This window comes from Neovison vison, chromosome 10, assembly GCF_020171115.1.
Source record: "Neovison vison isolate M4711 chromosome 10, ASM_NN_V1, whole genome shotgun sequence".
NCBI lineage: Eukaryota > Metazoa > Chordata > Mammalia > Carnivora > Mustelidae > Neogale > Neogale vison.
Window position 1 is genome coordinate 15,259,136 of NC_058100.1, and position 17,538 is coordinate 15,276,673.

General features: G+C 38.1%; 1 protein-coding gene across 1 annotated transcript in view; it reads left to right on the forward strand.

The window, feature by feature from the left end:
* Nucleotides 1-17,538, forward strand: part of USH2A (usherin) — a 689,941-nt gene that overhangs the window by 202,162 nt on the left and 470,241 nt on the right. The window contains exon 20 of the mRNA XM_044266844.1: nucleotides 5,191-5,421. Coding sequence (XP_044122779.1) covers nucleotides 5,191-5,421 — 231 coding nt within the window. The remainder of the gene's footprint in view (nucleotides 1-5,190; nucleotides 5,422-17,538) is intronic.

Genomic DNA, 17,538 nt, shown 5'->3' on the forward strand with positions numbered 1-17,538 from the left:
TATGTTGTTATTCTTTGCAATGATGGATATTGAAGATCCATTTTCTGCTTTACAGCTGTAAGAGGATTTTCTGAGTAAATGCAGATTTTTAATGTGGATGAATTATATCCTCTTATAATATGTGATATGAAAGATGTGTTATTGGCTAATAATAGTAGTGCCTTGTATTCGTACAGAAATTTGCTTTGCAAAACCTAACACAATTATATATACTGTTTTTTTTCTTTCTTTCTTTCTTTCTTTCTTTCTTTTTTTATAATTATGTTCAGTTAACAACACATATATATATTTATTTTAAAAGCAGTTATTGCCAAGGTATTCCACTGAAAATTTATCCTTATGTTGTAGATGGGAAAACTGAGGCATATGTAAGTTTTAAGTGATTTTCCTAAGTCATGCAGAATTGGAAATTAAAAGGTAAAATATAATCTCTGAAAGACTGCAGAGTCCTTTCAATTACTCTATGTTGTCTCTTAATTCACTGTTCCGTGATTAACAAGTTTATAGCTATAATCCCTTTACTTTGATAGTCTGAGAAATAATCCTTGATTCCTCCTGTTTGTTGGTGAGTCTGTATTTGCGTGAGTGTGTTTAATAGTTCAGGAATATCTGTTTTCCTTTTCATCATTTTACGTGTGTGTGTGTGTGTGTGTGTGTGTGACCAGTCTAGTTTAATTGATTGAAAATTCCCCCTCTGGTCTTAGGGGAACTCTGAAGATAATGACCCAGTAGGGTGCTCACCCTTTCAAACAGGCTGGGTTGACTCCTCTAAGTGAAACTACAGCATACCAGCTGGAAGGTTGTTTGGTTTTTTTTTAAGCAAGAGAATAAAAAAATATACTCTAATTTGACTCATTCTCTGTAGTTGACTTCCTAAGAATAGTCTAATTGCTTGGTGGAATAATTCTCCTGTGAATTTAGAAGTGTTCCACTACTTGTTAGAATTTAAACAGTCAACATTAATTGTAGTGGATTCTCAGTGAAAGTACCCTTATTGGTTATAATCATTTTGCCAAATAAAAATAAAAGTGCACTCTCACTTTTAGAAGATATTTTTTAAAAAAACTATTGAGTTGCTGGAATTCCTTTTGTTTTGTTTGACTCTGAATTTATGTTCCTGATTATATAAGCGAATTTTGGATTATGCTATCAATGGGGTAAGGGATTCTGAATACTAGAGTGGTACAAAACCTCCCCATGATCCCTAACTAGCTGGATGGTTGGAGTAAAGAAATACCAAATGTCAAGGAGATGGGACTTTGAAGAAGAGGCTGATTTGAAGCAAGGATAATACTCCTCAGTTCTTTAGTGGTACAGGAGGTATGCTCCTAATTTCTCTAAATATTTAGTTAAAAATGGAAATCCTATTCTCAATGCACCAAATATGTATAGTTCGTGATTCTTTAGGTCTTTGCTAACCAGTCACAACAGTTTTTTATGGCTATTTAATCTTAAAATAAAATGGATTAAATTTAAATAGAATTCCAATTTGCATTTCTCGGTGTCATTAGCCACATATCAAGAGCTAGTTTTTTTTTCCTTTTTTTTTTTAACATTTTATTTATTTATTTGACAGACAGAGATCATAAGTAGGCAGAGAGGCAGGCAGAGAGAGGGGGAAGCATGCTCACTGCCAAGAAGAGAGCCCGATGTGCGGCTCGATCCCAGGACTCTGAGATCATGACCTGAGCTTAAGGCAGAGGCTTTAACCCTCTGAGCCACCCAGGCGCCCCAAGAGCTTATTATCCATACGTGGCTAATGCCTACAATATCAGACAATACAGATCTAGAACATTTCCACCATTAGAGAAATTCCCATTGAATATCACTGGAATAGATGGTATCTTTTCAAATTAAAATGTCAAATCCTTTTGTCCCAGAGCCCTAGGGAATTGTATGTGGACTATAGAAAATAGAAAAGTTCCAGATTCTTCTTTTGTACTTTTATGTATTTATTTTAAGGATTTATCTATTTACTTGCGAGAGAGCATCTCAAGCTGACTCCCCACCAAGTGCAGAGCCCAATGTGAGGCTCGATCTGTGGACTCTGAGATCATGACTTGAGCTGAAATCAAGTGTTGGATGCTCAACTAACTGAGCCACCCAGGCACCCTTCTTTTGTGTTTTTAAATAGCAAGTTTTGGACAATAAAAAATTATGTAATTGATTCCCGAACCCAGAACTCAAGAATTTTTGACAATCCTTCTTCCCTTGTTAAACTTGTAGCCAATACTGAAATTTCAATACAAGAATGGAATTCCAAACACTGAAGAGAAACTTGAGGGGAGAAGAAATTTCTAGATCGTCAGCTTTTTATTTTGTTTTGGATTATTTTCAAGATGAGGCATAACTTGCAGAGTGAAATCTTTGAGAACCCACCATTTACTAATTTTTGGTAAGGAATGCTAAAGGAAATCATGCATAAAATTTACAGAGTCATACATATATAAAAATAAAAACATCACATGGTTTGCAGTGGCAGAAGATGAACAGAATTGTTAATTATCTTTCTAAGTTGAGGGACATTTTGCTCAGTGCCCTCTTCTTTACAAAAAGTTAAAATAGAATCACAATTAATTGTTTCTCTTTGGAAAGCTGGCCAGGCTTTCTAGAAAGTAACAGGTAGTACTTGTTCTAAGCTGTTTTAAGGTGAATTGTCTTTCATTAAGGATATCAGTTCTTGCATTCATATCATTTTAATTTGTGTTTATTGAAACAGGGGATGGTTTTGTGTGCAAAAGTCTGTGTTAACACAGGTGTAAAGTAAGAGTCCACAGCTTTGGTTAAAACCCTTAAAAAGTAGGCTTGGTGATAATAACCTTTGTTCTTTTCTTTGCTTATACCTCTCAAATGCAACAAACCCACTTAGAGTGGGAATGAATCCCAGGCTACACACTCAACTGTTTAAGAAGAAAAATCAGGAGGGCTTTTTATGTAATGAGCACTGGGTACTATATGCAAGTGATGAATTGCTAAATTCTACCCCTGAAACTAATAATACAGTATATGTGTTAACTAACTTGAATTTAAATAAAAATAAAAGAAGAAAAAATAAAACAAGACTTTATTTTTATTAACTCAGTTGTTACCCTGATCCCCTTTGCAACAAGTTGTAGGGAAAATCTCTGTTACTCACTCCTGGAGTTTCCCAGAAGCCTCCAGAGAATTGCCAGGGTCCCAGGACTGCGAAGTATGCCAAGGCCTCAGTGTGTGCTTGGGCACTGGACATTCACTGCTGCTAGGCACAGTCCCTGGAGGTATTGTGGTCACTTTAGGGCCCAGAGGGGCTGCCCTGAGTCTGTTGTATCTGGACCAGAGTTCATAAACCCCTGAGCTCATGGGCTCTTTTTGTTCATGTAGAGGCTCTGCTTGGCTTTCAGAGTGGTTTCGCTTATCTGTTTTCATTTAAACTAGTTGCTAAGCTTCAAAAATCAGAAAAAATTATACACAAAATGACTATTTTTAGTCAAGTAAAGGATTTGGCAACTTTGGGTCATTGTTCTTGCATTATCTGTTGGCTGTCACCAACTAGTGACTATTCACCCTGGCCCCAAACTTCTCAGACCCCACACTCCCTCTTGTCTCACGAATTAGACCACTTCAGTTGTTTCCTTTATTTCACTGGCATCTGTGAATTGCAGCCATAAGTCGAAGTCATGTTAAGATGAGGGATTCTGCCTTTTGGGATCAAAAGCTGGTAGTCATAGCTAGTCATAGACTACGGGTGGTAGTCATGGCTAGTCATAGACTGCGGGTGGTAGTCATGGCTAGTCATAGACTGCGGGTGGTAGTCATGGCTAGTCATAGACTGCGGGTGGTAGTCATGGCTAGTCATAGACTGCGGGTGGTAGTCATGGCTAGTCATAGACTGCGGGTGGTAGTCATGGCTAGTCATAGACTACGGGTGGTAGTCATGGCTAGTCATAGACTGCGGGTGGTAGCCATGGCTAGTCATAGACTGCGGGTGGTAGCCATGGCTAGTCATAGACTACGGGTGGTAGTCATGGCTAGTCATAGACTGTAGCCATGGCTAGTCATAGACTGCGGGTGGTAGTCATGGCTAGTCATAGACTGCGGGTGGTAGTCATGGCTAGTCATAGACTGCGGGTGGTAGTCATGGCTAGTCATAGACTGCGGGTGGTAGTCATGGCTAGTCATAGACTGCGGGTGGTAGCCATGGCTAGTCATAGACTGCGGGTGGTAGTCATGGCTAGTCATAGACTGCGGGTGGTAGTCATGGCTAGTCATAGACTGCGGGTGGTAGCCATGGCTAGTCATAGACTGCGGGTGGTAGCCATGGCTAGTCATAGACTGCGGGTGGTAGCCATGGCTAGTCATAGACTGCGGGTGGTAGTCATGGCTAGTCATAGACTGCGGGTGGTAGCCATGGCTAGTCATAGACTGCGGGTGGTAGTCATGGCTAGTCATAGACTGCGGGTGGTAGTCATGGCTAGTCATAGACTGCGGGTGGTAGTCATGGCTAGTCATAGACTGCGGGTGGTAGCCATGGCTAGTCATAGACTGCGGGTGGTAGCCATGGCTAGTCATAGACTGCGGGTGGTAGCCATGGCTAGTCATAGACTGCGGGTGGTAGCCATGGCTAGTCATAGACTGCGGGTGGTAGTCATGGCTAGTCATAGACTGCGGGTGGTAGTCATGGCTAGTCATAGACTGCCCAGTTCATGAGGGATCTTCTGGGTGAGGTAGTGTCCACTCAGGCAAGGGAATTTCTCCAGAAAAGGGGCAACTATGAGCCATTGGAGATAAACAGACACACTGCATCATTGCAGTGCCAGCTTGGTAAAGGGAATCCGAGTGGGGCACCAGCAGACTATAATAAGAAATATCTTTTCCTGAGTGAAGGAGAGTAGAGAAATTATTTGCAAGAGGAAATTTTGTTCAATCCTCAAAGTGTTATGATACCTTTTTGTTCATGGTGTTTAGTTACATTTAAGATAAACTCTATAGTGTCTTCAGTTCCTAGAGCCATGTAAAGACTTGAGACCACAACTGATTTGATCTCGAGTGTGATGTACACAAGTGTGTGTGTACCTGTGTGTGAAAAACTGTGTCTGGAGACAGAAGCTCAGTTCTTGTAACTGACTGTGAACAATCAATTGAGATAACTCACTACCTTCGGACCAGCCGAAGCTCAGTTCTTGAATGTAACAAATGTTTTTTGATATTTAGCGCCAACCCAACTGAGGCCTCCTGTGGTGGAAGGAATCAACAGCACAACCGTCCGTGTTAGATGGCTCCCACCCCAAGAACTCAATGGCCCCTCTCCTGTGTATCAGCTGGAAAGGAGAGAGTCATCTCTTCCAGCTCCCACGGCCATGATGATGAAAGGAGTTCGTTTCATAGGGAATGGATATTATAAATTTCCCAGTTCCACACATCCGGTCAATACGGACTTTACCGGTAAGTGTTTTTGACATCACTATTGAGTAGGTACTATGCTCCGAGGTGTTTCTTACTATTTTGATATCCCTTCAGAGTGAATTGTCCACAGAAATACTAATTCAGACCTTTTATAACTTCATCTTGATTGTGTCAACTTGTCCATCTTTTGTGGGTATTCTATGTGGGGAGACATGGATGAGTAGAGGAAAGAAAAGAAAAATATAGATGTAGGAAGGTCACCTTATTTGATCAAAGTATATGCTGGAAGTGACCCTCGGGCACCATTTACCAGAATGTGTTCCTCAGAATACTTTACCTGCTCTATGGAAAAAGAAGAGTTCTGCAGATAGATGAGTTTGAGAAATGCCCTGTGCTGTGGAGAGTCTCAGTATATATCAGGTTATTAAAACCTCTAAAAGCAATTATAAGAAAGCTAACTTTGCTTAGCTCAGTATGCCTAATCCTTATTTGTCGCTTTTTTGAAGCATTAAACTATCAGTAGGTTTGTTTTTTGTTGTTGTTTTTGTTTTTGGTTTTGGTTTTGGTTTTTGGAGAGCATTATGGGGAAAACTAATTTGGGAGAAATATAGCTTCTGTGGGTACGTTGGCAGTATGGGTGAGTGAGTGCTCGCTTTGGGCACATACAAAAAACACCTCAGAAATCAACAGAAATAATATTTTCACATGATATATTTTTAATAATGAAAATCAACACCAAAAACTCCCCAATAAAATGGCAGAATTTTAAATGAAGACAGGCTCTATCCCTCACTTGTGGGGCTCTATAACCCTGCCTCATTTGCTTCATCCAACTCCTTGTCTTGCTGGTCCTACAATATTCTGGAAGTCCTGCTACCTTTCCAAGTTAGAGTTCCTAAAAACACTTTTTGCATTTTTAGAAATTGCAGAGAGCTATAACTATTTAAGTTACATACATCACTTCCCAATTTTCAAAAATATATATAAAGTTTAAGATACCTCTGGTTCTGTAAATGCATAATGATATTCATTTGATCCCAGAAAAAATCATTCTGGAACAACTAGTCTTGAAAATGTTGCATGTGTTGAGGATGATGAAGTAGAATTTGAACCATAAAACGTGGCTCAAATATTATTGCTTTATTTTTTATTTAAAATAGTTAATAGTTTGCTTTGAAGTGAGGTTGGCTGCTGATAGATACTTGTAATGAATGACGTCCTAGCAGAGATACACTGAGTGAATGCTTAGCTTAGCTAGTGGCTTGGTACCTTGAAATAGCCATTGAGTATTAGATATCCAGCCAATGAGCAATCTTAAAATGTTCAACTTGTGCTTAATATTTGTAAATGTCAAAGAAAAGAGAAAAGAAGTGAAGAAAACAGGTATGTGGAAAAGAAAGTTAAAAAGCCTCCAGACACAAAGTTAAAAGGCCTTTTCTCAAATGGCAAGAGAAATCACCTTCCTGGTCCAGCGTTTGGCTCGCAATGTGTTTCTTCGAGGAAACTGCATTCGTTTCCATTCAGCGGAATATTTCTGCTACAAGTGTGTCCGCTCAGGTTTGCTGGCCAGCCAGCAGACAGATTTCTGATGGGATCACCTACTGTTGTTGCAATGAAAGATAGAGTAGCCCGTTCACCGTTAATAAATTTAGTCGTCGGCACGCTCTCCCTCGCCGGCCTTATACTCTGAGGTACAAGGGCTAGGGGCAGATGTAGCATCTGGGAAATTTTCCAAATTCCTCTTTAAAAAAGTTAGGCCATAAACACCGGCCTCACTAAGCAGGATCCTTCTGTCTATAACAAAGCCTCCAGCTGCACAGAAAATGTGTTTGGAGTACACGTCGTTTGAAGGACAAGGCGGGGAGATCACACTTTTGGCTTGAACTGCTCCCTGGAGGTTTGGTGATTCCCAGAGAATAAGAAGTTCTTCTGCATTCAGGCACGTTCTGAGGCATTACTAGCTCTTTTTTATTAGCAGCTTTGCCTTACTTTGAAGGTTCTCTTTAACTTCTAAACTGGGTCTGCATCAAATCATTGTTTTGACCTTTGACCCTTTGGTGCAACTGGCAGGGTTGGTTGAATAATGGCCCTGGGCTGAGCCATGGTTAAATGAAGTTCACCCAATTCATAAGCTAGGACAACTTTACAGACCCAGTGCCATAGCTTTCTTGAAACTTGCATCGATCCTAAGCAGAGAGGTACATGTATAATTAGCATCTACTCTTTGTTTTACTTAAATAATTTCTCATTCCAACCCTCTACAGGCTTGTAGGTAGGAATTTTTACCATCTGAGGACAGAGGAAGTGAGACTCAGGTCCCATAGCTAAGTTCACGGTTGAAATGTGAATGGGAAGCTTCCAATTCAAATGTTGGTGCTTTGCCACAGATGGGGAAGGCACATAGGTGGACAGTCCTTTGGAAGTTGTAGAATAAGATCTAAAAGTAATCAGTGAGGTTGGGAGGTGATACAATTATCATTGAACTGTTCCTTATCCAACACCATGAAACTTCTTTGGTTTTGTTTTTCAGTTGATGGCTTTTCAGGTATAGGTAGTAAATAGGGTTGGCCATACATGTTCACTTGCATCCCCAAAGCTATCTAGGGATCCCTTTTTTTTTCTATAGCGATTTATTCCCAAATGTTCCTAGAAGCTTGATGTTTAATGTCTAAATGAAATTATTTTAAATGGGCTGAAGTACTATGTGTCAAATGGTATTATCAACTCACATTTCTTGATATTTCATGCAGTTTTTTATGTTCTGAGGCAAATTTAAAGAGCAAATTTTAGAAATCTCTAAAATGATTAATTGTATTTAATAAGTGAATAATTATAAGAGTTAAGATCTGCTTTTATTTTGAATTTTTCATTTTAAAATATCAAACTCTAACTAGAAGGACTCCCAAAATATGAATGGGGATATCTAGTAATATTCAAAGACAAAATATACCATATTGTGTATTATTATACATATGCTATATATATATAAATTAATCAGATTTCACCCATTGATGAAAAGACTAATAAATACATTCATAGCATGTTCCACAGTCATGAACAATGTATTGAAAGTTTCAATATAAATGATCTCAGTATTAAGTTCAAGATAGGAATCTCCTATATAACTTACTCCTCTTCCATATTTGCTTTAAATGTTTTTATCTCATATGATTTAATGAAAACAATTCAAAAATATGAGTATATGCTTTAATATGTTTAATATGTTTTAATATCATAAATTGCTTAACTTTATATTGTAAATGGACTCTAATCAAAATTTAACTCTGAGTAGAAAAATTAACCAGATACAACTTTGTTAGGATCTGCCTTTGGTCTCTTTTCCCTTTGGACACATTGTTCTTTGAAAAATCTAATCTTCAGGAAGGGTATATTATCAGTCATTTACATCATAGTATAAATTTAAGGTCGGATATTAACTTCCCCACTTCTCTATGGTTAAGACTGAGTGCTTTAGCAGCAAACTAATAAGTTTCAGATCTAGGTCCCATTGTTTATTAGCTAAATGTAATTAAACAAACCACTTAATCATTTTTGTGGCTTTGTTTCCTTTTCTTTTAAAAGTGGTGTAATAAAACTGTTACAATACTCATATCTAGAAGTAGGTGAGGATGAAAGGCAATAGCCCCCCCTAGGGAACCCTGTGGAGTATCTGTCACATAGATTACTTAGAGGTCATTAAACTCTAGCTATTAACTCTTAGTCATATAACAAATGTTTGTTAAGTGTTTACTTTGGGACAGGAGCTTGTCTGAAATTTATAAAACCTATGTTCTCTTAATTCATCTGTTGTTACACATAATGTCAGGTGTGTGTGCCTAAATGTTCTGTTTAGGGTATGAGTAATAGGCAGCTTCTATAGTAAGAGTGTTATTTAACTTTGTTATTAAAATAGTTTAATTAATCTACCTAGTTTTGAAACGTTGGATAAACAATTTTTCTGTGGGTCTAATCATGTTCGTCTATTAAATTGAGGATTGTGTTAGATGATCAATGCCTCTAACTTCTAAAATTCCAAATCAATGAATATAGCATATATACATAGCTTCAAAAATTCAAAATAGCTTCTATTTTTGCTGTGATTTTAAAAACAACTCGATTTTCAAGTAAATTGTTCAGCTATTTTTTTTCATATAATATGTTTACAATTTAAGATTAACATAAATTTATTTTTCTCTTTTAGTCTGAGGGGATGTATTAATTTATAGGGATAATTTAAATAACATGGAGAGAAATACTCAATATAGAAATGGATATTCAGTTCTTGGGTTATGTCAGAGCATACAAAGAAGCAGCAAATTCAATAGAAGTTCATAATATTATAACTAGAAAATCATGTAAACACTCATTATAAAATATTCTTCTAGTCACATGGGGTTAATAGTACTTTCTCCTTCCAGAACAGGAGTAGCAAATAGAACGTTCCCTACTGCAGCTGGACAGGGTGATCATTGCGTCTTTACAGGGGGGAAAAAAATGCTCTTTTTTTTCAGGAATGCAGAGTAAATCCACTTGATTTACACAAAGAATTTAGTCTTTCTCATGTAATGCTACTAATCCAAAAGGAACCTGGTAAAAACAGCAAACTACTGCTCAGATTGGCATTCCAAAGGTGACCCTCTCTCTCCTTGTCACTTCTGCTTCCTATTAGTGAAAACAGGTCCGTGATCATTTGGGGGAAGATTTGACTATTGTAGTATCCAGATGCCAATCACACCAGCCTTTTAAACTGCCTTTACTGGTGACCCTGCCCAGAAATCAGGAACTGCCTTTGGGGAGATCTTTGTAGCAAACCACTGGGGAGATGAGCATACATGTGCACCTGGATGTAATTCCCTTTTATTTGTCTTCACGAGAAATGTGATTACTGATGTTGAATATCTTGCAGATGAGAACTCTGTACACTTTCTTCATAATAATGCTGTTCAAGGACGCTAAATGATTGTCATACATTTTTGTCTCCTAGTATTTGCCTTCCCTAAAATGACTGAACTCGAATGCTTTAGGAAACAGAAATGCCATTAATTACTGACCTGTAGAAAGAGAAATGCAAGTCCCTGAATCAATATTCCTTAAAAGCATACGTATTTTATATATATTTTTACTATATGATATATATGCTTTATTATTATTTATTATTTCTAGTGAGCTGGGACATTTAAACACTTCATTAAAGGAAAGCTGATTATAAGCAGGTATAGGGAAGGTGTAAGGAAGGAAAACTTCAGATAGACTAATTAGTAAAAGCATATTAATTCTGACTTTCAACACCCATGGTACCTAGTATTTATTGTCGTCTGACTGGGAGCAAATCCTTTTGCCAGAAAATGCTTAAAAAAAACAAAAAAACAAAGAACCAAAAAAACAGCAAAAACAACAACAACAAAATAAATCAAATGCTAAGTAATTACAAGTCTTATTTAAATCACAAGTTTTATTTTACCTGATTTTGATCTTTTTCATAGTTATTGAAAAACAAATACATGCCTTGACTCTATGGCCCAGCTATTTGATGAACAGGCAGTCATGATATGGAAAAATAAAGACAAGAGTAAAATTGGAACTTGGGAACAAAGTAGAGAAGTGGCTCTTGGGGAAGAAAGAGGCTCCTTGTGTGTCTCTGGTGGTGACAGAATCAGAAGAGAGTGTGAATATCTGGTTGGTTGTGTCTGTGTGGACGGGTAGGGTCAGGATCCAAATGCTTACCTTCGGAGAACCACAGAAGTCAGACTAACCCATGGTGACAAGGGATATTAAGAAGTAAGGGTTAAAATTGTTTTGTTTTTACTGCCTTTCATGGAGATGTGTAAAGATCTTATCATAGGAGGGGAAAGGACCGTGTTTCTCCCCATTCACCAAACTCATCATCAAGGCCAGTTTAGGAAGACTGCATGTGTCTTAACCCTTGTATTTTTTCAGAGTGATACATTTTGAAGCCCAATTCTATCAGGTTGCCTTATATTTGAAATGTTAATGGTGGGGTGGGTGTGGGAGTCATTTCAGTTTCACTTTTGAATTTTAGCTCGGATTTCACAAAAGAATCATTTCAGCACATGACCTTTTCTTTCACCAGTTTGCTCTTGCTCAGGTGGTGAAATGGAATGAAATTGCTAAGTTTCTCTTTGCATGAAGAACCCTCTCCCTGCCCCGTCTTTTAACTTTTACAGTATCAATCTAGAGCAGGAGGTTACCAAGTTCTCCTTTAAAATGTCCAGACATTAAATACCATCTGCTTTGCAATCCGTGAGGTCTCTGTCCCAGTGTCTGAGCTCGGCATGGTGATGTGAAAACAGCCATAGGTGATAAAGAAACAAGTAAGAGTAGCCTAGTCTTTTGGGTAAAAACACTTTACTTACAAAAAAAAGACATCATGCTAGTGGTTTGCCTATTTTTGGTTAAGGATCCAGTCTTCGTTTCTTAAATTAATATATAATTTCATCATTAACAATACATTTTTCTTTCTTCTGATCTAATGCCAAGAACCCTAAAGATCAGGGCGCCTGAGTGGCTCAGTCAGTTAGGTGTCTGCCTTCCACTTAGGTCATGATCCAGGAGTCCTGGGATCGAGCCCCACTTTGGACTCCCTGCTCAGCAGGGAGTCTGCTTCTGTCTTCTGTCCCTCTCCCTCCTCATGTTTTCTGTCTCTTTCTCTCTTTCTCAAATAAATAAATCTTAAAAAAACAAAACAAACAAACAAACAAAAACCCTAAAGGTGAGTACAGGGTAGCTCAGAAAAAAGAAACAGGAGAGAACTAACACAACAAAATAGTCAGCAAAGCTTGATAAATGAAAATATCTTGAAACAGCATCTAGGTTTTCCCAGGAGGGATTTTTGTATTCAGCAAACCAAGTCAGCATTGACCATGCCAATGGGATAGAATAATACTTACATTTGGTGCAAACTGTTTCTATTAGTCAGTAACTCTTTGAATTAACTTTAAAGGGTCTGTTTTCCTTCTCAGCTACACTCACTCCAAAATGTATGGTCATCTGCTATACACAGTGCACATTTGTTCCCACATTCTAAAACCCCCCATGTCCACTATGTCCCCAGGTTTTCTATGTGGTCTCACATTTACCTACTTAAATTGTCCAATGTCTTTCTCTTAGGATATGTTAGCCATTTAAAAATCTTCCTTAAGCTTCTTTGTTAAAGAAAAAAAAATCTTCATCTCTTAATGAATTCAGCATCAATATAATAAAGATTAATTTTAGTTTCCTTTTCATCCTTAAATGGGTAGAAAGAGGAACATTGAGCAGAAAAAGAATCATAATGGTCAACATTGACAGAGAAACTAGCCCCTATGAAACAATTGAGTAAAATGAGTTATTTTGTATATATTTTTTGGAAAAAAGTGAAAGATATTTAAGGATATGTATTTACCATTATGTTATATGTGTTGGGAGAAGTATAACACCTACAGAAGAGTATAGATTAATTTCTACTCAGATTAGATTTCAAATAATACCAATGCCAAAATACCTTATCTTTTAAAACTATGTTCTAGTATTCTGAAGAAATGTCTTGTGAAATTGTGCACCAGGAGTTCCATGTGACTGGGGCAATCAAATGCAGTTATGCAGACCACGTTTAAGTTCTACACATTGAAGAAAGCTCGTAAACATAGCCCTCAGATGTTCGGAGATTCAAGAAGGAAAACCCAGGGTTCACCTGGGTGGCTCAGTCAGTGAAGCATCTGACTCTTGATTTTGGCTCAGGTCATGATCTCACGGTCATGGGTTCAAGTTCTGGGTTGGTCTCATGGTTCAGTGGGGAGTCTGCTTGAGATACTCTCTCCCTCTTCCTCTGCTCCTCCCCCGCCCCGTGTTCACACATGTCTTTTTCTTAAGTAAATCTTAAGAAAAAAAAAAAGAAGGGAACTCAGTTACATACATTTTCTTGACTGAAGAGCAGCCTCAGTTTGAAAGTTCTTTGACCTTAAGTGCAAAAAAAGAGGCATAAGGAGGAAGGAGGGGGAACAACCCCCTTCATAGACATTCAGGTTGCGTAAGTCTCATGCAATGGTGGCCATGTCATCCTCACAAAGCGAGTCCTGGGAGAATTTTGTAAAGGAAAGATAGGGATTCGTGGGAAGTTTGTGGGAATGAATGATATAAAGATCTTCTCTCCCATACAGGAAGAAAATTAGAAAAGAATCAGATGCCCCCTTGGGGCACCTGGGTGGCTCAGTGGGTTAAGCCTCTGCCTTCGGCTCAGGTCATGATCTCAGGGTCCTGGGATCGAGCCCCACATTGGGCTCTGTGCTCAGTGGGAAGCCTTTTTCCACTTCTCTCTGTCTGCCTCTCTGCCTACTTGTGATCTCTCTCTGTCAAATAAATAAATAAAATCTTTTAAAAAAAAATTAAAAAAAAAAAAAAGAATCAGCTGCCCCTTTCTTGGCTTCTGCCTTCTTCATTCTTCTCCCCTGAAATCTGTTCCCTCTTCTGTGCTTACCACGGTGTATACCAAAGTGAATATTCTTAATTGTCTGAGATAGAAACCTGGGAAGTTTCTTGAATATGACTTCTCTCTCCCTTTCTAACATCCCATCAATTGTTCCTCCTTTGAACATTCTTCCTCCGATACATCTCTTGGAACCATCCACTGGTCCTATAGCTACTCCCTAATCCAGGTCTGTGTTGGGGGTCTCTATATCAACAGTTTCACTCTTATCTAGACTGTTCTTCTAACTAATGACCTGTCTTGCCTTTCTCTTGCTTACAACTTTTCAGTAGTTCCCCATCAAGATGTCTTGCATTAACTCTTTCCTGCTTATCTTTCCAGCCATATCTTTCCATCCATACACTTCTTGGTTTCCTCTTCCATCCATACAACTCCTGGTTTCCTCTCTGGCTCTATGACTGCCTTTTATTCCCTGCTGTATGAATGTACCTCACTGACTTAGATGCCCGGGTCTTAGAACAGATCCATGCCTTTGCCTGCAATACCCTCCCCTACTTGCAAGGGATTCTCTTCCTTTCCCCAGACTAATTCCTTCCCATCATTAAAATGTCAGCTGAGCTGTTCCTCCAAACAGCCTCTACTGTCCCAGTGCCAAATCTATATTCGGGGCCTCTCCTCTATCCTAGAACAAAAAAATGAGAATTTGTCTATTTTAATCCCTACCACCTTCTATTAGAATTGCTTATTCACTTATGTAGGTCCCAAGCTGACTGAAACAATGACTGTTTTCTTCTGTTACAACATTTGTCCTTGCATAGCCTAGGACCAGATGTTCAATAAATGTTTGTTGAATAAAGAATTAGCTAAATGAGTTGGGTAGAAAAAGGAAAATCTGTAAGAAAGATGGCTTCGCTATAAGAATGACTTAATGGTAAGATTCACTGTGCATTGGAATATATTACATAATTTTAAGATCTACCTTGTTGGAAGCTGTGAAAGCCCAGGAGGATAACTCAATTTGTTTAGCCTCTATTGGCCTAAGATGTGTAAGGAAGTATGTTTTAAGCTATATAGTGCTTGAGACAAGAAGGAATTGTTATTAATGGTCCTTAGTTATCAGGTAGGGTGGAGTTCCTTCTTCATCATTTGTTATAGCTAGAGTGCTCTATCAGGAATTTTTCTCTGCCCTATTAGCTCTCACAATGCGTTGCTGAAAACAAGATGTTGCGCATCTCTTAGATACAGGATCTCCTTAGGCTTATTAAATTTTGAGGTTAATGAATATTTTGACACTTTTACCTATACATATCATTAGGGCTTATTGCAATAGGTTTAAGATGACAGTCATAATAAACATATAGAGTACAGTAAAAAGCACTTTTAATCTCGAAAGTGCTTTATAAACAACAGTGATCAATGCTATGGATGGATTAACAGCATCAAACTGATTGAATTCTGTTTCAAGGGCAGTGGACGTATTGATGTTGGCGTGCTAGTGCAGAAGGAAGGCAGCAATGGCAGCAGCGTGAAGAGCAGGTTCTATAGACGGACGCTCCGCGTTCAAAATCTGGCTTCACACACCATGCTGTGTGCAGCTTGGCAGGAATCCCTTCCCAGCCCTGTAGCTCAGTGTCCTCATCTGTAAAATGGGTTGCTGTAAGGTTTCAGTGCAGGAGTCACCGTAAAGGATAAGCACACAATATCTTTGTGGTCACTGTTGTACGTGCATTTGTGGCTGACATTTCTCATTTAGGATTTTCACATCATGTGCCTTCCCATTCATACTTATATTTTATGTGCCTAAACCACATAAATCTTGATGCTACTCCTTTATAACTTCTCTCTACCAAATATCACTTCATTTTATTCAATTTGGGAACTTCTGAACTTTTTGTTTTTAGCTGCCTTTCTCCTTTCTCCAAAGACTCAGATGCTCTGCATCTCATTTCTGTGTGCCTGGTGACTACCTTTACATTTTAACATCTAGCTCTCCTGTAAGTCTAACTCTGTTTCTCTCTTTTCTTCATAATCCAATCTTCTTAAAAACTAAGATGCTGTGCATGTCCATTTCCTCACTACCAGTCATGCCTCAATCTGTCACTTACTTTTTTTCTTCCACTTTTTCATTTGAAATGTTTTCTTCAAGATTATCAATAATTTTCAAAATGAGACTTTTCCTTATCCCTACCATATGTGCCCCTGAGTAATAATGGCACCAATTATATCCTTTTTAAAATATGAAGAAATGAGCACTGGATGTTATACACAAATAATGAGTCATGGAACACTACATCAAAAACTAATGATGTATTGCATGGTGACTAATATAAGAAAATAAAAGTTAAACAATAAAATGACTACACACGTACAAAAATAAAATAAAACATTAAGAAACCAATGTATTTCACTAGGTTCCCCCTGCAATTTTGTACGAACTACTTTTGAAGATTTTGGCTCTGCTTTCTATATCTACTTTTAGATGAAAGAACTCAATCATTTTATTAGTCCATATGCAGATTTTTCTCAATTTCAACCATTTTGCCAGATACTATGATTGGTATTTTAAAAGGAGTACTGAGGGGCGCCTGGGTGGCTCAGTGGGTTAAAGCCTCTGCCTTTGGCTCGGGTCGTGATCTCAGGGTCCTGGGTTTGAGCCCCGCATCGGGCTTTCTGCTCAGCGGGGAGTCTGCTTCTTCCCCTCTCTCTGCCTGCCTCTCTGACTACTTGTGATCTCTCTGTCTCTGTCAAGTAAATAAATAAAATCTTAAAAAATAAAAAAAAATAAAAGGAGTACTGAGCAAAACAGGTAGAGTCCCTAACCTTAGGGAGCTTAAAGTCTTGCAGCAAAATCATGCTTCAAGCCTGTAATTTGATAATTATAAGTGATCTCTGTCTGCAGCTGTGAGAGACAGAGCTGTTTCCAGCTGCGAAGGATATTAAAAAATCCTCATGCTGAGAGAAAAAAGAAAAGAAACGAAACTGGATAAAATTTCTTAAAAATATGGTTGTTTAAAGACACTATTGAGTAACCAGGACTGCAAGGATATGGGAGATGAAGGCCCCAGCAATAAGGAAAACCATTAAGGTGATTTATCTTTGCTTTTTCCTTCTCTTTGATTTGCTAGTTCCCACATTGCGTAATCATAGGAAAATGAAGGCATGGCTGGAGAGACTAGAAAGTAGAGTTTGGGGCCTACCAAGGAAGATGGGTCTGGTAAACACACCAGGCTTTGCGTTGAAATCCTGTCAGTAAGAATAAAACAGAAACACATGAGTCTTCTCAAAGCCTGAAGTAAAGCCTCAAACCACCTCCACTTCTGTTAGGATAAAGGTTGTCTGCTTTCCGAAAATATTTCAATATTTACTAAAAGAAGATAACATAACCAAAGTCTATAACTTTTTATGCATGATATCTTATATCCAATCCAAAATTACCAGGCATACCAAGAAATAGGACCAAATAAAAATGAACCAACTATTGCTTCACACAACAACATAGATAAATCTCATGACCTACCACTGAGTGAAAGAAGCTAGAAACAAAGAAACTAGTATTCCTTTTATGTAAGTTCCAAAAATAGAAAAAAAGAATCAGTGCTGATTGGAGGATAGGAAGGGGTAATAACTAAAAAGAAAAGAAAAAGATGTTCCTGAGGTTGTAGAATTATTCTATGTATTGTTCTGAGAGGTGTTTATATCGTGTGTTTACTCTATAAACATCCATCAAAATATGC